This window comes from Eleginops maclovinus, chromosome 6, assembly GCF_036324505.1.
Source record: "Eleginops maclovinus isolate JMC-PN-2008 ecotype Puerto Natales chromosome 6, JC_Emac_rtc_rv5, whole genome shotgun sequence".
Taxonomy (NCBI): domain Eukaryota; kingdom Metazoa; phylum Chordata; class Actinopteri; order Perciformes; family Eleginopidae; genus Eleginops; species Eleginops maclovinus.
In genome coordinates, this window is record NC_086354.1 from 13502852 (window position 1) to 13523511 (window position 20660).

General features: G+C 42.5%; 1 protein-coding gene across 3 annotated transcripts in view; it reads right to left on the reverse strand.

Moving 5' to 3' along the window:
- The window catches only part of gpc1b (glypican 1b), a 62083-nt gene extending 54572 nt beyond the window's left edge, over nucleotides 1-7511 (reverse strand). Inside the window, exons 1-2 of one of the 3 annotated variants that reach the window (XM_063885822.1) lie at nucleotides 7229-7511; nucleotides 6546-7097 (exon numbers count right to left, since the gene is read on the reverse strand). In XM_063885822.1, coding sequence (XP_063741892.1) covers nucleotides 6546-6705 — 160 coding nt within the window. In that variant the 5' untranslated portion in view covers nucleotides 6706-7097; nucleotides 7229-7511. The other 2 variants (XM_063885825.1, XM_063885824.1) reach the window with 2 other exon arrangements.
- Between the last annotated feature and the right edge of the window lie 13149 nt (nucleotides 7512-20660).

Below are 20660 nucleotides of genomic sequence, written 5' to 3' on the forward strand. Positions count from 1 at the left end.
TGTTTGTGCCAAGGGACGCCTGTATGTGTGAACTCCTACTCTCACATTAGACAAGTGACAGGGAACAAAAGACACAAGGAGTGCGAGAACAGAGAAAAGAGAGGATGGCAGCTGCTGAAGTGCCTGCTGGTCAGAAAAGAGGAAGCGGATACTTAGGTAGTGCATTATATTCTAAAAAGCAATCTCTCTTGGACCTCAATTTCCTACCTGAGGTTAACTACTTAAGTTTTGTTTGAATAGTTCATAGGAAATAATGAAGTGTTTGTCAACTTATTGTACAAATGTTAGTCAATGTAATAATTTGGTTAAAAATATTATGACCTTAAATCATCAGGTCACAAATAATTTAGATTAAGACAACTGCTTCATGGACTGGTTGGAGAAAAATCTCCATAAAAAGTTGTGTTTTTTTCCCGTCCGTGTTCACACACTTTACAGAGATCAGAGCAGCTAAACATGTTTGGAAAGACTGTCCTCCAGATTTACATGTTTCCAAAAGGCCCAAAGAATTAAGCGATTACATAAAGGTAGTGCAGCGCAGTAAACACACTATTTAAAAGAAACTATTTGCTCTAAATCATTTTTAACTCCATCGTTTCTCCTCTATTTTCTTTGTGTAGTTTCTTCCTACATATAGGTCGTCATTGGGCGGAGCAGGGACTAGCAAAACCAGGCAGACCAGGGCAGGCCAAGTCACAGTCAGCAGTGCATCGGCTCTCTCCCTCTCCCTCTCTCTCTTTCTATGGTGAACATCAAACACACTGTGGTCTGTTTCATGCTCCCTGCAGCCCATTATGGCTTAATGCTTCAAGAGGCTTCTTACTGACTTCAGCATTTTAACAACTCCAGCATATTCAGATGGTAGGCAAATACACGTACACAAATAGACATGCACGCTAACAAACACACAATGGAACACAGAAAGGAGCCCAGATGCAGGGATTCATACTGTACTCTTTAAACTGCAGCCGAGTTACAGTATGTGCCTGCACACTGCGATACAGACACAACTGTTGCTTTTGCTTTAATCTGCCTGTAGAGGAAGACCGACAGATGCACAGGGCTTTATGCTGACATTAACCTTCAAATACGCTTTGGCCCTCTTATCTCCAAGTCGGTTAATGAGTTCCATTCACAAGATGGCAATATGTAATTCCGCATGAACAATTAGTTATCCACCATATGAAGAATAAGAACATCAGTGGGGATATTAATAGGTTGGAGATAAGACTTCTGTCTCGAACCGCCATAATGACAACAGCTTATCTCAACACACACACAGTGTTTACTATTTACTAGGCTACTAAGTTTGATTTGTCCCTTTGTCTGTCTAGAGCCATTTCAAAAAGCAATCCATAACATTGCTGGCTTAGCATGTGTTTCGTTGTTTTGTTTTTTGTCAGTGGAAATACAGTAGGTGAGCAATTAGGGTATGTCGTTCTGACTTTAGAGTTTTGCTGAATATGCATTCAATCATACACGCAGAATGAAAATGCCTTAAAAACTGAATGTGTTTTGTGGAACAATTTGTATTTTCTTTCTGCAAACAAGAGAGCTGCTGTAAGGCTCATTACCTGACAACACAGGCAGAAAACTAACATCTTAGCTTAGTAAAACTGTTAATGGTGCAATGCATTATTTACTAAATAAATGATAACTCTGTGAACCGATTTTTTGCTATCCTTACTTACATTCCTAGACTTTGCAGAATCATAGAGTTAATGGATGTTTGTGTACCAATGGGGGTCTATTAAAAAGTTTGGATGCACCAATCCAAATGTCTCAATTGCGATATTGATAACTATACTTGGGCCTCGGGAATTGACAGAGTGTTTAAAGAACACTATGTATGCCTCATTATGGAAGCTACTGGGATCATGTTTTTATGTTTTAGGCAACAACAGGCTTGATTTAAACATCGCTGTCATAACTTTTGGGAAACTAAATGTAACATAAATACATAGATATTAATTAACAAAACGATTGACTTTTAGTAAATAATAAACCTTGCACGTGTAAATAATAGTTCAAATGTGTCGAACTCTGTGGCATGATGTTTATGAAGGTGCTTGTTTAAGTTGATTGTGTTATATTTTGCAGATACTGAAAACACTGGCTTTCTAGCCCAAAAACATGTTTAGGAAATACCTAAAGACAGAAAACATGTCTGCTGTTAGCTCCTTCAGCTATGCAGTCTATCACCATGTTGCTGGTGCAATAAGTGGTTTAAGTGGATTGAAAATCAGAAGTAAACATAAAAATAAATTGATGGTCCCCATTGGCACTGATACCAGATCCCATGTCAGTATTAGATTGTTACATCCCTGATCAAAAGTTTAATTCATGTGATCTCTTTCATATATTAGTGGTTTTGTTGATGGTTTTGCGGCCTCTCCCTGGCTGTCCAGCTATGTTTTATTCAGGCAGCAGGCTTCTCCATTTAACCTCTGGCTGTTTAGGGTTGTGGGGGGCAGCAAACACACATAGCAGCCATTATCTTATCATTACCCACAGTCAAAGAGGTGAGAGAGTTGCCTGGGGAGATTTCCTACGCAGTGTGTGAAACTCATGCTTGGTTTTAGCTACAACGCTGCTATTATTCATTTCAAGGCACATTCACAGTCAAGCTACAGAGTTCAGAACATTCCCATACTTTTTCGCTGTTGGTTACCATACTGATCAGCCCATATTCCAGCCACAAGCCAGTCTTTAGTCACCAATCATTCCTAGCAAGCCTGGTGAGCAGCAATCCCACTGTATCATTAGCCAAACACTGGTTAGAGATGACACTTAAGAGCAGTGAGCAACTCACTATCAGCCTGTAGCAACCAGCAATCAACAACAACACACATACAGCCTGGGAAAAGCTGATGCCATTCCAAAATGTTACCAGCCTTTCTGCAGATGTCTCATGCAGCTTGTCTTTTTGTAAAAGGCTTATACGCATTGGGCATCTAACACTTATTGGCTGCCAGCTGCTTTCAAAGAGCGCCCTGGCGCCTTTCTCCTCAAGAGCCGATGAGAGAGAGAAACAGAGGGATGAAGAATGTCATCCCCTGAAAGACAAAAAGATAAGTCATCACATCTGTAATGATGGGGTGGGACAGGGAGGGGGCAGTGCAGTGAGGAGACGGATGAGCCTCATAAAAATCAATCATCCATTTTTGGTAAATACCAACAAAAATATGTTTCCAATACTGATCGCACTGGGGAGGGTTAAACTTATCACACTGATTTTGATTAGTTGCGAACCATCACTTTTCATTTCTGCTCAACTGATACTGCTCCTATGGTTCAGTAAACACAGATATAACACAATAACAAACAGCTCACCCTTAACTCAATCGCTTTCTTCCGCATGGCTTTACTCTAGGGCAAATTACTTAAGAACAGGGGACCATCCAAGTTGTTACATGAGGCGCATCGGTGTGAAAACAATATCTAGGAATCTTCTTTCACCGCTCACTGAGCATAATCAAACAGGGACTGTGAGGTGGTGGTGGTGGTGTGTGTGTGTGTGTGTGTGTGTGTGTGTGTGGTGGGGGGGTGTTAGGAGCAGTTTTCTATCATTCCTTTTTTTTATATCACACGCTTATCAATGCTACTCATTCCAACAGAGGTATAAATGTGAATGGTATTTTTTTATAACACAGACTCTTAGAATTTAATAAAAAATGTAATTTGCTTAAACATTTCAAAGGGCATACTGTATTGCTTGCAGAACTTGTCGAGATCTGTTTGTATAAGTTTTCATGTTTGATATAACATGTTTTGTTGATCTTAAAATTTCATTAAATGTTCCATTCTGAAATACATTCTCAACTTTGTGTGCCAAGGAATTCTACCTCATAAAATGTGGAGCAGCATTGACAAGGATTTTAATGTGCTGCCACTGGACATCATTTTTAGAGTTAGGCTGCAGTCGTCCCTCATTGTCCTCCCAGACTGAATCGAGGAGATGTTCTCAGCATGTGACCTTGAGTCAGGCACCGCCAAAACATTAAGTTGATCAAGCACTGGTGTCACAGCAGGAAATATCCTTCTTCAAATGTCAGGGATCACACAAAACGTTGAGGTGGCTCATGATTTGAAAGCATAAATTTAATCTTTAATATTTTACTGGGGTGTTTAATATGACAGACTCGATCCGATGAGTGGTTATTTATGCTTTAGAGCCAAGAGACAGGGACACAGGGAGAAATATTGTCAAAGCCAAATCTGCATTTCCCTCTATCTCTCTCTCTGTCTCACATTTATCCACCTATGCATCGCTCTTCAGGTCTTTATCTATCTAGTCCCGGCACTCAGTCTCTGTCTCACTCCCTTATTTTCACTATAACTGGGAATGCATTGACCCCAGACTTAAGTAAGCTCCACATCATTGATTGAAACAAGATGAATAGGTGGTGTCATGACAAGACAGATTTTATCTTTAAAGCATTATGGATTACAGACATTTGGAAGAAAGGGGTTTCAAAGGGACCAGTGCTGGCGTTAATTCTGCCAAATGATTTATTCAATATGGTCAATCAATTAAATTAGAAGTGTCCAGTTATTACTTGGCCCTCACTGCCTTATGATGTATGGTGTGATGACATGAGCTAACAGCTTCATCACATTACCGCCCCACCCTCAAATCCTATAATCTCTCCAATTCTACAAGTGCAATCACAGGGAATGATCTACTGTATATCCTTTCATCAGATATCATTTTCCACATAAGCACACTCTAGATGCTCCACCTACGCATCTCAGTGTCAGCTCTAGATGGTTAGGAACCTGCGTGATAAACACCTATAATATGTAGGGTGAAGGACGAAGCCCACAGCACGTCACTTACATGCTATTTCTGTCACGACACAATGCTCCTTCTGCAAACGTGCTTTGCTGTGTGATATGCTTTCAGAAAATAGAGCAGTTTCTACTTTAGGATCATCCTGAGAGTGTGACCTTTAGGTGATTACTGCAGAAAGTCACTCTTCTGTGCTATATGGCCTGTGCTAATGGACAAACATTTCTGTTTTCACAGAGGAGAGGACAGTTTATCTACTGTCACAGTAGTGTAGCACTCTGTGGAAAATGAATTGCACAAAACACAGAAGATGACTGACGCATTCTACAGGGGCTTTCCGAGGAAAGGATATGCTATCAGATTGGGAGGGTTACAGTAAGAATCATTGCACACATTAACATTCATTTCTTGTTGCTAAAAGGCTATAGATATACTTAAAATATCAGTGTTGTACTTTATACCCCTAACTTTTGGGAAATAGTTCTTCACATTAACTATTGTGACAGTTTTGGGACAATGGAATTAAAAAGTATGAAAGTTTAAAACAGATATTTTTTTCCTTTAAATCTGTGCACAGGAAAGTGGTGGTGTAAGCATGTACAGTCAGAGTCTCCCATCTTGTCCATGCATGTACGATAACGATACTGTAACCATAGAACCTGAAATTTCAGTAAAGCGTGTGTGTGTGTGTGTGTGTGTGTGTGTGTGTGTGTGTGTGTGTGTGTGTGTGTGTGTGTGTGTGTGTGTGTGTGTGTGTGTGTGTGTGTGTGTGTGTGTGTGTGTTCATGTGTGTAGAAGCGTTGCACTGAATTCCAAAGGAGGCACACATGTAATCATCTGAGCTGCAGAGGGGCTTGTGACTGTCTGACATCAGACCATGAATGACACAGTGAGCACCATCATATTTGCATGGTTACAGCACATCGTCAAGTGACTGGCAATTCATAGAATTCAACGCACAGAGACCAGGCGAATTAAAAGGAGGATTAAGAAGCATCCTCAAGAGTAGGAGCCTAGTTTATTGAAACTGAGAAATGAGAACAGAAAGACACTCTCTGTTTCTGCATCTGTGTTTCTTAAAATGTCAAGTTTGAAAGAAGTTAAGGGACTTTTTCATATTTTTGATGATGGCTCAAACCCAGATTGTCTGTGACATTTGAGTACTGTCTTAATATCTTTTCAAAGCGGTGTTTCATCCTGAGAAATACCCAAGAGCTAGAGCTCATCTGCTTCAAAATGTGACTTGAAAAGAGTGAGCCAAAAGGTATTAAAGGTAAAAACATAGAACCTGGGTTTGCTCACTCTTACAACAAAACAAATTACAAAGATACGTTGTAAGCTTTTGATTAAAAATACACATTTGTAAGTTACATTTTCATGCAGTGATTTTTTCAAACGGCATTGTATGCAACCTATATCATTCATTTTCAGAATTATTCGTATTTACAGGATAGGTCGGATGAACACTCATACAATAAATAGTGCTACTGCAGGTGCGACTTTGGCCCCAAAATAGACTAACATTCCTAGGGGGACTTGCGGAGGGATTATGGTTCTAGTGGCAATGAGTTCATAGCAACTGTATGGGGCTTCACAGTGTAGTGAACATTGTATGGCAAAATGTTGCGTTGTTAATCGACAGGTAGATGATCCTGAAAGTGTGTTTGGGTTCAGGGGTAAATAAAACATGTGTTCCACAGAACGATTGCGCACATAGACGACTTGTGTCAAGATGCAATTTGAAGGAGTTTACCTGATATTTCAGACTGAGGGACCCCATCCAGAGTGAATCCTTTCCCGCTATAAAACTGCCTGATATCCGAACAACTCCGGGCTTTGCTGGTCCCTTTGTCCCCAAAGACTGGTGCCGTTAGAGAGCACACCGCCAGTGCCGCTATGATGAAGGAATCCATCCCAGCCGACTGCTGTGTGTGGACTTAGTCAAGTGCAAATCCAAAGCGACTGTGTTGAGTCCTAAACGGAGCAGGGGACTCGCAGTAGGAAGCCGCGTGTCACACAAGGCTACTGATTGCTGCTGTGCATAAAATATCCTCCACCTTTCTTTCGAAATCCCTTCTGATCTTTTAGTGCTTTCTGCTGAGTCTGTGGCTGCTCTCCGCTGCACGGCACAGGAGCGACTCTTCACCGCGCAGACGTCCCGTCTCTACACACTCCTGGGGGGGCGAGATGTGGACAGGACAGCAGCTTTAGTTATTTTCCCCAAAACAATTCAACCTTCTCCAGCTGTGCCCAGGAAGAGTTCAGATCTCCAGTCTTTTATATCCACTGTTTGTTTTTAGCTCACCTAGAAAAGGAGAAGCAAAAGACGAAATAATTAGGTTACGCGTTTACAGCTAAAATAATTTAGGTCGTGGCAGAAAATAGCAGTGAATTGAGCTGACGGTGTGCCGCCGGGTTCTGTCGCCACACGCCTACCGACTATGACGGCCCGCAGCAATCTGAGTGTGAGGAGGTGCGCACTGGCAGTTCCCGCAGATCCTTACCGGCTCAAGATATTCTCAACGATGCTATGCCAGAGCTGCCACTGTGGAATAAGGAGGCGGCGAGAGAGAGGGGGAGAGAGAGAATGAGAGAGGGAGATATAGAGAGAGGGGGAGTAGAAAAAGTGAGTGTGGGTGCACGAGGCTTCGCGTTCCTCCCTCGTTTAATTATGTCTCATCTAAATATTAGCATTAGACATGTTTCAGAATTACATTTTCGAAAAAGCATCTGTCATTTCCACAGTATCAGTCAAAGTGTACTGTGTGTGCTGTTTATTTATCATTACGTGGCCTTGTTTTCAGTGGAAGAATGTGCTCTCTATGTCCTTTCAGCTTGATCTCCACCAGCCAGGTGTCACCATAGGGTGTCACAGGTGAACCATGGGCGTGCCCTCAACCCCCCCATAGCAGGCCAACATGCTTTCCTCTCCTCCACTCTGCAGTAGCTGCACACATGGGCCATCACTCCTCAAGGTGCAATTAGACAAGTCACCACTCGCCTGGTGCAGGGGGGTTTACCTGACACCTGCTGAATGCCTTCATTATGTGAGCTTCTGTTCGTATACTGTATGTGAACTATGCTAACCTTTATAGGTTCACAACCATGTTTCTTATTATTTTACCAACCTACAGTGTCTTGCTGATGTTCCTGTAGGGTGCTGCCCTATTTGGCTTTGTTTGGGGAAAGGCTTTTCAATCTTTCAAAAGGAAATGCTTTGCTTATAAAGCAGGCTACATTTGTACTTTGAATGTTTCAGTTTATTCATTACTTCTTATAGGATCAGCAACTCCCGGTTCCGGATCCGGCAAGCCAGCGCGTTTTCATGGCCTATGGCAGCAATATGTCCATGACTAATATTTTTGTATTTTTCTTTTTTTTTTTTTGATTTACGACGGGAGTTCAGTTAGAGACTCTCTTCCCATGAGGCAACAGTAGAGTTTAAAAGTCTTATGTTGTAATAAGAGCGCTGAATACACTTTGGATATTGCACATGTTTCATGAGTGTAATGCTCATGAATCTTTTAATGCATTTGAGCAACAATAAAAAAAGTGTTACATATTGTGACAATAAAAACCCACAACAGACCGTTTGTGCAAATCTTACATCCTGGATACTTGTGTTATGTTGTGTTTAGCAATAAATAGACATCTAGTTCTCTCGCCTAAAAGGCTCTTTTTAGTCATCTCACTGTGTGAAATTGAATCAGACACTGTTTGATGGTGTAACTCCTGAGGGAGATGCTTTTTAAGGATTGTTTGTGAAAGAAGATGCCACTTCACATTATCGCAGTGACACATGGAAAAACTCCAGTCCAGCCTGAAATAACCAAGCCGTCACAAGACAGATAGACAAACAAAAGTAAGAAGCAAAGACAGAAAGGAGAAAAGACAGAGGAGTGAGCCACATGGCAAGAACAATCATTTCCTGCCTCGCAATCATTCTTTTTATGAAGGCAGACATTGTTTATGAATACATTAGGAAATGTTTCTCTATAATTAGTCTGTTCCTTATGACTGGATAAGTCCAAACAAAGTGGCATCATCTCACGTATCACAAACTGACAAATGGCTACACTCGATTCCCGTCATTACACTCTGAAATGAGTAGGCATGAATTGCAACTTCGTCCAGCAGGGTTAAGTGTTTCACTTATTTGTTTGTGATTGAGCAAAACTGGCACTATTCTGTCGCAGTTACTCAGTTGAAGTCTAAAATTGTGTAATTATGACTCACAGCAGACAGACACCACTTTCTAATTATTTCTAAAACCTTTGCTTGACTTTTCTTGTTGCTGTGGGGGAACACCGGCAGAGTTAGACACATGTGGCCAGAGGTTAATAAGCCTAGTGGCCTCAGTGTGTGTGTGTGTGTGTGTGTGTGATGATATGTCTGTTGGTATTATATACTGTTTGTGTATTTATGACCTTTATGTCTATGTGTGTCTGTGCAATGTGTGTAATGTGAGTTTATGTGTCTGACTGTGTCACACATGTGGCCATAGGTCGGCGGTGCTTTTGGAGAAACTGATTGGCCCTGCACTGTCTGGTGTGGAGATCATGTAATTAACGCTCAGTAAAGCCACCGCACAGCCATGTTTTCTTCAGGCTGCCTCCCATTGAAGTTTTATTGGCTTTGACCATGAAAGGATTTCTAATGAGGAGCAGGATGCTGGGGGAAGTTAGGGAGACGGGAGAGTGCAAAAAAGGGGAGGCAGAATGGTAGCAAAGAGAGAGGGGTGAGAGACCGTACACACTGACAGTTTAGTGTACACATGCAGCAATCATGTGGCAAGCTTTTTCAGGACGTTATGAGGTTTTATAGTCATATACACTGCTCCTCTACAGGAACACTACAGATGTTTTACAACTCATTTAATGCAGACACACTCCCCACACTTTCCAGATTTGGAAAAAATGAGAACAGAAAACATGCCATTCCATCTAAATGTGTTATAAACTTAACAACTAATGTATAAGTATCTACACACAAACTATTTGTATTTTGTAAACAGTATGTAATCAGCAAAACAGGATAAGCTCAGTTAACTTTTTCAAAATCAATAGCAAGTAGTTAATCTACTCTAGTAATCTATATACACTCTCATATAATTAGTAGTAGTGTAAATTAAATTAGCCAAGCATAGCTTCGTCTAAAACACTGCTCTCAGATATGCTCTTTCTGCTCCGACTTTGTCATTAAAGCTTTTTTACATTAGAAGACACATGAAAATATACATAACATGAACTTAGCAGGATTTCCACATCTAAATATAACAATGGCTGATAAATTGCAGATTGCACCAATTATCTTCTGTCAAGACACTTCAGTGTATATCCAATTATTTCATTTTCTGTACATTAAGAATAATGTTTTGACAATATAGTTGCACCTTAGTTAAATCTTGTATGGGAAGGATTGCAAAATTAGATGAAAAAAAGCCTTAATGATATCATTACTTTCATATAATGACAGCAATTGTTTGTTAAAAGAAAATGTCATTAAAATGCACGAATAGTCTTGCTCATGAGTACATTTCTACTATGAAAACATTATTGTCAAAATAAGCAGAGTGCATCCAGAACAAGGTATGCACAAAGACACACAGTGATGAAGTGAGGGAGCAGCAGGTTGGCCAGTACAGGGCCCACTGCCGGGCCTCAGCAGGGTTTCTATGTAAATATCAGAGTGCTGTTTCAACAGATGTAATCAGCCCTTAGAGGGAGTTCATTTTGTCCTCTCTTTCAAACCAGTCTCATCCTGGGCTCTAACAGAGCATCGATTTTGCCTTTTTTCAGGGTTTTTATGTGATCCATTAGCCTGAGTTCAGCACATTGACCGAAGTCCTCGAGTGTTTACACATTACTCTTCGGGTTCATCTACTCCCTTTCTGCTTTCTAGTTGATTGTCTCTTTTCTTTGGTCTTCTTGTTTCTATTTTCAATCTTGTACACTCTTTGCTTTTCTGCCTCTTGTTCTTTCCTCTTGGCTTAATGAGGAGATATGACCATGCTTTTATTGCCTGTTTAAACCCAGCCATGCATAAAACTTGAGTTGCTCTATCGCTAGCCTTCTCTTCTTGCGTGTTTGCCATTTTGCAAGCTTACATCTTCCATTGATCACATTTACCCACTGTCTGTCTATGCAAACACAGCCTCCACAAACAGTACATCTGCATATCTCCACACACAGAGCCCTCCACAGTTGCTAGAGACAGATGAAAGAAAAAGGCGACATTTTGATGGTAAGTGCTAAGGATAGACAGACAGTATTGTTGAGAAAAATGAGAAATGGTGGAGGAAACGGAGGAGGAGGTGGGTATGAGCCTATGAGGCAAGATAAGGAGGGAGAGAATATGATGATGGATGACATGGGGAGAAAGACAGAGAAGTGAAAAAGAAACAAGGAGGGATTGTACGTTCAAAGTATGAACGATCCTTGAATTCTTGGGGTTCTTGCAGGCAGGCGCTGGCGTTGATGAGAAATGCCCCCTGCAGTGTGTTGCGTTGTGCTTTTGTATGTCTCTGTGGGCATCCTGGCACATTTTCTGTGGAGTAATCTGCGTACATTCCAGCCTTCTGCAAGCATTGACAGAGGAAGAGAAAATTCTTAGGTACATCTTGCAATATATTGTGAAATCAGATACAAAAACATTCCTCCAAAATTACCACGGAATGGAGCGGGGTGGAGTGCATTAAATTCAATAGAGAATACTCTTAGATCTGAACAATGTCCACTAAATGAAGGGGTTTAATATGTATTCATTTACAGGAGTCTATGGAGTCACTGATATCCCATAGAATGATCAAATAAGAGGACTGAGCTGAATCAAACACTGACCTTTATTCTATATCTTTCTGTTTTATATACTGGTAAACCTTTCCCTATTTAGCACTGGCATCTCATTCCTGTCAACTTCATCTAATTAATCTCTTCATTTGCCTGCATGCTGTTCATTCATAAATATTTCATCACCTCTTTATGTCATTATGCCTTAGAGCACAAATATAACAACTCTACTCATCTGTTTCTTACCATAAAAATTCATAGCAAAACTGAAAGACTCAGGTGGTTTCTTATAATGAGCTAGTTTTAATACCTATACCAACATAATCATCAAAATCATCAAGTTACACATCCTGTGCTTTAAAAATAATAAGCTGGGTGGATCATATTTTCCAGACAGTAACCTTGAAATTGACCTTGCTGTTATTAGTTAAACACTGGAACTGACCAAAAGTCCTCTGAGTATGTTGAGGCATGCAAATGATCCAGAGTCAACTAACCTCAACTCTCTCCATGGGCTGCTATGGCAGAACTTCCTCCAGATTGGCAGCATCGCCCTCCACGTGGACCTTGGAAACAGCGGGAGGCCAAGTCTCTGTGTGGTTCCCAGCCCCCTATGAGGAGTGCTTCATTATTTTCCCAATGCCACTTTAGAATATCCACACATTCCTTCAGCATTCCTCAGCCCTTCCCTGTACAGAAGCACTTTTTCACATTACTCCTCCTCACACTTCTTCAATTTGTTTTTAACGAGAGAAACTGTATAGAAAGCTTAATGCATCAGTGCTGACTCAGTTTGATTACACGCAAACACAGCAAGTGACTTAGTCTAATTCTTACAACGTATATAAACTGTCAGCTTTTACAAGCAGTTGCTTTTCTAATCTAAATAACCCACTTTTGAAAGCTGCCCAGCTTTTGTACTGGCATGTTTTTTTCTGAAGCCTTTGCCCTTTTCTGAGAGAGAGAAGCCCCTTATGAGGAAATGTCATTTAGATGGATGGTCCTCTCAGCACTCAATTCATATGGCATTGTAAACTGGATTGTAAAACAAATCTAGCCTTTAAATCTGGCGGCGAAGAAACAGTCTGTCTTTGGTTGGATTTCAAATGAAGCTATAATTCTGTTTGTACTTTTCATGTGAAAAAAAGAAATCCTCTTGGCTGGTGCATCATTCATAGCAGAAAATGAAGCAAATGTGTGCTTAGCATTTAACTTAGTCCCAATCAGTCACGCATGTTTTCATGATGCCTATGGTGAGAAGCTTTTTTTTCTCTATTCGATCATCATAAAGGAAAGGACTGTAATCCGTAAATTCAATCATTTATAACTACATTTTCAAAGTAGCATTTTATTAGAAGAGAACTACTGGACAAAGTTTATCCAAAACAGACATGTATTCAAATAAAATTCTCATGATTTAAATCCTTGGTGATTTTTCCCCCCTAATAAAAACATCTATCTGGTCAAGTCAAACTAATTGTATCCAACATTGACTTGCACATGATATCACAAAGCAAGCAAAGATGTCATTTATAACGTTAGCAATAAACTGCACTGATGTGTCCAATTAAGCCATAACAGTGAGCAGCATTCTTGTGAAATCTTGTTAGTTATATAATTGTATTTTTAAAATTGTATCAACCCTGTGTGAACTCTTATCTGTACTGTTCTTTATTTAACTCTGTTGGCTCTGCTGCTACTGCTGTCTTACCAGGCGTTTGATGAATGACTGACATCAGTCTGGTCTGTTTTGATGAGAGACCAGCAGCTAGCCCTGTGGTCTCAAGGTCTTAGGTGCCTCAAGGGGCGGTAACCCTCGAACCTCGTGGTGGACACCGGTGGTCAGGGAAGCCGTCCGACTGAAGAAGGAGGCCTTCCGGGATATGTTATCCCTTGGTACTCCTGACGCAGTTGCAAGGTATCGATGGGCCCGAAGGGCAGCAGCCTCAGCCGTGGCCGAGGCAAAGCAGCGGGTGTGGGAGAAGTTCGGAGAAGCCATGGAGAAGGACTTTCGGTCGGCACCAAAGTTGTTCTGGAAAACCGTCCGACACCTCAGGAGGGGGAAGCAGGGAACCATCCAAGCTGTGTGCAGTAAGGATGGGACGCTGTTGACCTCAACTGATAGTGTGTTAGGGCGGTGGAAGGAACACTTTGAGGAACTCCTGAATCCGACAACTCCGCACTCTATGTTAGAGGCGGAGCTGGAGTATGAAGGGGGATCAATTCCAATCTCATGGGAGGAAGTCACTGAGGTAGTTAAACAGCTCCACAGTGGCAAAGCCCCAGGGGTGGATGAGATTCGCCCAGAAATGCTGAAGGCTCTGGGTGTTGAGGGACTGTCATGGTTGACACGTCTCATCAACATTGCGTGGAAGTCGGAAACAGTACCGAAGGAGTGGCAGACCGGGGTGGTGGTTCCTCTATTTAAAAAGGGGGAACAGAGGGTGTGTGCCAATTACAGAGGCATCACATTACTCAGCCTCCCCGGGAAAGTTTACTCTAAGGTGCTGGAAAGGAGGGTCCGGCCGATTGTCGAACCTCAGATTGAAAAGGAACAATGCGGTTTTCGTCCTGGTCGTGGAACGACGGACCAGCTTTTTACTCTCGCAAGGATCCTGGAGGGGGCCTGGGAGTATGCTCATCCGGTCTACATGTGCTTTGTGGATTTGGAGAAGGCGTATGACCGGGTTCCCAGGGAGATACTGTGGGAGGTGCTGTGGGAGTATGGGGTGAGGGGGTCTCTACTCAGGGCCATCCAATCTCTGTACTCTCAAAGCGAGAGCTGTGTCCGGGTCCTCGGCAGCACGTCTGACCGATTTCCGGTGAGGGTTGGCCTCCGCCAAGGCTGCGCTTTGTCACCAATCCTGTTGTGATATTCATGGACAGGATTTCGAGGCGTAGTCGTGGGGGAGGGGGTCTGCAGTTCGGTGGGCTAAGGATTGCACCACTGCTTTTTGCAGATAATGTGGTCCTAATGGCTTCATCGGTCTGTGACCTTCAGCACTCACTGGATCGGTTCGCGGCCGAGTGTGAAGCAGCTGGGATGAGGATCAGCACCTCCAAATCTGAGGCCATGGTTCTCAGCAGGAAACCGATGGACTGTCCACTCCAGGTAGGGAATGAAGCCTTACCCCAAGTGAAGGAGTTCAAGTATCTCGGGGTCTTGTTCTCGAGTGAGGGAACAATGGAGCGTGAGATGGGCCGGAGAATCGGAGCAGCGGGAGCGGTACTGCAGTTGCTTTACCGCACCGTTGTGATGAAAAGAGAGCTGAGCCAGAAGGCAAAGCTCTCTGTCTACCGGGCCATCTTCGATCCTACTCTCACCTATGGTCATGAAGGATGGGTCATGACCGAAAGAACGAGATCGCGGATACAAGCGGCCGAAATGGGATTTCTCCGCAGGGTGGCTGGCATCTCCCTTAGGGATAAGGTGAGAAGTTCAGTCATCCGGGAGGGACTCGGAGTAGAACCGCTGCTCCTTCGCGTTGAAAGGAGCCAGTTGAGGTGGTCCGGGCACCTAGTGAGGATGCCACCTGGGCGCCTCCCTAGGGAGGTGTTCCAGGCACGTCCAGCTGGGAAGAGACCGAGGGGTAGACCTAGGACCAGGTGGAGGGATTATATCTCTTTGCTGGCCTGGAAGCGCCTTGGAATCCCCCAGTCAGAGCTGGTTGATGTGGCCAGGGAAAGGAAAGTTTGGGGCTCTCTGCTGGAGCTGTTACCTCCGCGACCCTGACGGAAAAGCGGGAGAAGATGGATGGATGGATGGACCAGCAGCTAGCCCACATGCTAGCTTGGTGCAGGGAGGTGCGGGATGCGACTAGCCTTCGGGAAAAAGAGAAACGAAACTCCCGATAACTCCGAAGTTGTCATGCCGTTGGCAGGCGTGCCAAAAGTAGCCAGTCGTTAGACTACATTCATTAAACTGCTTAATGTGGTCCGTGTTGAAGGTTATTTGGTCCACCTGCACGCACCTGAGAGGGGAGTCATCCGGGAAGCTTCGTGCAGGCAACGGAAGTGAAGTTTAACTCCTCAAGAAACCCAAAACTATACAGTATATGAGATTATATGTGACTAGGGCTTTTCTGAATAACAAAAGCAAATTACATTAAATTAGCCCTGCCTACGTATTCAATTAGTTGTATATGTCTTTTTTTGTAGGTTGCTAAAAACATGCATCAAGTAAAAAACTTAATTGATTTTGTATAAAATACAAATTGAGAAAGCACATTATAGGATCTGTTGCTAGGATTTAGTGAAAATATGCATGTCATTATGATTTTAGCTATGCACTAAATGCAATGTCTGAATAAAGAAGTCAGTGCAGGAAGCTAAGAGAGATTGAACAAGCAAACTACATTAACTAATTAACATGGCATATATACTTAATTCTCAAATTATCTGAGTGCTGACCCTACATCTCAATTCTCACCCGACTCCCAAAGTTCAAAGCATATCTATCAGCCTTGGTAGAAATACCTGAGAATACACAAGAATAAGCCTTGGTAAAGTCATCTCTTTTTCAGGTTGTACCGTGCCAGGTCAACAGTAAAAAATTCAACAAACTTTTGTTGGCCAAACAGTAATTAAGTCAGCAAGTATGTTTTCAGTGTCATTAATGTAATCCAAATCCCCTGTGGTATGAGGAAGGGAGGGTGTGTCTTATATGTATCAGGGTTAAGGCCTAGTGGCCCTGAGACATTGATTTCCCCTCTCTCATGATCGGCAGTACGGGACAGCAGCAGGAATCTCTGAATCTTTAATTAGAGCTAATCAATGATGCTGGTGCAACCAGCACACTCATTCATCCTGGGTCACAAACATGTGGCCAATAGGCTCACTCCATTCCAAGCCATAGCTATACACCAATATTAGTTTCTTAACACTTATGCTCTAAATGTATTCATTCTCATAAAACTCACTTATATATCAGGTATTCTGATGACAAATGCAGAAATCCTATGAAAAAGAAAAGTATGAAATAAAATAACAACTGTTACAATAGTCATACAGTAAAATGTGTGAACACTGTTCCAGCCTGATAGAGATAGAAAGAGACAGAGAGGGCTGGAAAGGTAGAATGACACCCAAGGGAGCCATGGAACATTCACACCAGTGCTCATCCATCTCTGGGACATGAGGAAGGAAGCTGCCTATAGCATGCCAAACAGAGCGAGCCTGACAGAGAATTCAACATGAGATGCCGGGCCAGCCTTGAACATGTGAGACAGACACACACACACACACACACACACACACACACACACACACACACACACACACACACACACACACACACACACACACACACACACACACACACACACACAATCTCCTTAAACTCCTCAATCACGTTTCACACCATGCATACACAAACCAATGCGAACCCCACCAGTGTAATTCGAATGGGGGCTCATACTTGCAGGGCCACATTACTCTCTGGCTGGCCTTTGTCATGCTGTGACATAGTTAATGTGTTTTGCTAACAGGCAGACTTTCATGATGACTAATGCTCAGGCCCCTCTGCGGAGCCTTATTAAGACGCAATGCATTCTAATGACATCCCAACCTTACCCAGCACTTCTGTTTCATTCATGGGCCAGCAAATAACGTCAGTCTTTTGTCATTTTTATGTATGATATAAAACATCCAGTGAAATCGTAAACGTGGAATTATTTTCTTTGCAGCATCAAATATATTTCCAAAGAGAGTATGATTTCAGACAGAGCAGACAACTACATATTGTTATTTCTTCAGTCGGCATTAGTTAGTTTTTCATGGTTATTTGCAGATGGAAGACATCTAGGTGTCTTCCACAACTGGATTTCATTTCAAGGGGAACATTTTTAAGACATCTGGATTAAATGCTGTATAACCCCTCTTTCACCTGCCTTTGACAGCTATAACTTATAATGCAGGTTCTGAAGGATCTCATTTTCATATTTTTTGGCAAAAGCTAAGCATGTTTAAAAGTGACACCCTTTGCATAAAATGTAGTGTTACTACAATTTTAAGTGAGACGGCGCCACAGAAATGATGGTGAGTATTCTTCTGCCAAGAATCAACTTAAGTGTGGATTACTATGCAGTATAAGCATCTGACAAATGTAAACACAGTGAAGTTTTATAAACAATGTCAGGTCAGGAACATGTGAGCAGAGCCCTACCTGACCTCCTACCCAACTTCCCTTGGGCGAATTTGACATTGAGTGGTGGGCAGCAAAGTTCAGAGAACCTCCACACCCTTGGGTCTTTTCATAGTGGTTATAGAAGGATCCATGCCAGACGCCCAGTCCTCTGGCAGTTGATATAGAGGTTCATGTCTGCCTCTATTTTTCTTTCATATCAGGCAGAATAAATTGAGATTCTTGTGGGATCTGAGATTATTGCACAGCTGAATGGCTGTTCTGCATTATTGCGTTCATATTTGATGCTGTTCATACACATCGAGAATGGCATGCCAGAGGGAGCTGAAGGATGACTTGTGCAATATTCAACTTTCTGCGTATGCATGAATGTTTTGAACAGTCATGTTGGTGTTTTAATTCAGTTTTCAGGCAGCAATAAACTTCGGCATTGCCCGACAACAGTTTGCCACACAGAAAATGACAACAACCGCATGCTAGCTGACAAAAGGGTAAAACCTTGTAACACTATTTACCTGCCCTCTGCCAGCCACACAGTGCACGATGGGAAACAGAACTGACAGGTGATGCCAATCAGTGGGTAGGAGGAATCAAGCAAACGTTCTTGTGTCGCTGTTAGAGATTTGATCTCTGTTAGTGATGGCTCCTCTTGATGGTCCGTCATGTCTAAAATGTGTTTAATTGGACTCAATTAGTCAGCTCAAGAGCTCATTGAGCATTATGCTAATTGGCGGGTGCAGAAAGGGTGACAGAGGGAGAATTGGCAGTGGCAGCTTGTGTAATCCTGTTGTGAGGGCATAGGGAGCTCTGCACAGAACGGGAATGGATACAGTTGACGACTTGAAACTCAAGACGGAGAGCTGTGGTTAACAGAAGCCGCAGGTCCCTCTTCGTTTCCCCTTCTACCTCGCACAATTGTTCATTTTTGAAAAGCTATTTCAAGTGCCTCCCTCCTCTTAGTTCAAGCTTGTCACTCTGATCCCTGGTTTGTAAAGGTATGACAATCTGGGGAGTGTTGGAAGGGGGGGGGGGTGTTGCTCCGCTGCTTTAAGCATGCTACTGCACAGTCAGGTTGATTTTAAGGAACTTGGATTGATAAAAAGCAGTTATGCATCTTAAGGTTCCTGAGTAGCTCATCTCTGACTAGTGTGAATTACAGTTAAAGCTACTATTTAATAAGACAAGAAAGATTTCTGTATGTGTTGGGGCGTGTGGACTTGGCCAAGCCAGTGGGACAGAAGCGCTGATGTGTGCTACTGTTTAAAATAGCCCAGACAGACAGCTGAGCAGCTGTGACCTCAGGTCCCCGAAACTCTCAGTTACACTCACTGACCACACTGCTCCTTGCAATGTATGAGTTTGTCTGTACCTACAGTACGATACACTGAATCATCCATACCCATTTACCCTTCACCCTTTCTTTACAAGGCTAACAGACAGCGCAGTTAAAAGTAATTTGCAGAAGGACTTTGTTTCAATGTCTGAGATTGCTCCCATTATTGTCCATATTTAAAAGGCATCCATGGATTTCTGCGTAAGCTAGCAGAGGTTATTAAAGGATACCAAAAGGCTCTGGTTTTGTCAGGCAGGGACAATGCAGTCCAATTACAGTCCAGGCAAAGACAAGGCACGATATCCTCCGACTGGGCATTCTCTTTGCCTTCCTCAGCAGCCAGCCAGACACTCAGCAACAAGCATGAAATAGACTCCAAGGATCAAATACAGACTGCGTGCGATTTGAAGTGTTCAACTGTGGGACAGGGTGTATGAATGAGATCACCGGTGTGATGATTTTTGTGTTCATGAAAGTGTATGTGTGTGTGAGAGAGTGACAAAGAGAGTGAGAAGGAGCTTGTGGACAGTGTGTGCTTTAGCCAGGAAAGTGTTATTAGTTATGTGCTCCCAGGCTGATGGCTATAACAGGGGGGAGGAGTGGTTAGACTTGGAAGGCCACTGTCGCCTGATACATTGCCAACAAATGCTTTTATAACCACTGTGGAGAAAAAAAAGACCAGGGTTACCCTGAACACCAATTATAAACATTACTCAGAAATATTTTTCCTTGAGTCCCATTGTACTGTATTTCATTTTGATCCCATTGTATTTCTTTATAATGTTTCTGGCTTTTTCTGGCCATGCTAAAATAATGTTTCAAATGTGAGATTCACCTGATTTAGGCCCTAATTTCCCTCTATTTGAATTTCATTCTGGGCATTTTAGCAGTTTGGGAGTCACATCACAACTGGTGCCTAAGCTCCAACTGTGACTCCCTTCAGGCTCACTTTGTGTTTAAATGTGTCCTACAGTAGCTAATATAGGCTAACAGTTATGATAACTCTGCAGCTGACAGCACCGACTAATTTAGGGCAATTACAGGCCATGAATAGGCAAAGTTTCCCTTACATGAGCAGCCAACAAGTCAGCCACACATCAGCTGAGCGAGCAAACTGTCACTGTCGACGCCGCTGTCATCACCACTGACTCTCCTTTCCAGCAGCAAACCATTTCATGGCTTCTACACTGCCCTCTGCCTCTATTCCTGGTGCAAAAATGGACCGATATGTTTAGCAAGAGGCTTCCTGGATGCAAATAGAGAAGGTCAGACTTGCACTGCCCACACCCTCATAACTCACAGTATGGTCAATGAAACACTGATGTGTTTTCAGGGACAGGAAGCAAGCCACTGCAATGTAATCATAGTCCTATTGGTTTGAAGTAGTTCTACATTTCGGGGAATTATCATACTCGCCTCTTTGCCAGAAGAATAGATGAATAATATTCTGAAATATGTGTGCTAATTATGCAGCTCAGACATTTAGACGATTAGCTTAGCTTAGCATAACAACTAGATGCAGAGAGAACACTATAAAAATGCACTTTCTAGTATCTAAAGCTCTCTAAGTGGCAAATCTCTTTTCTTTAATACATACACAAATCA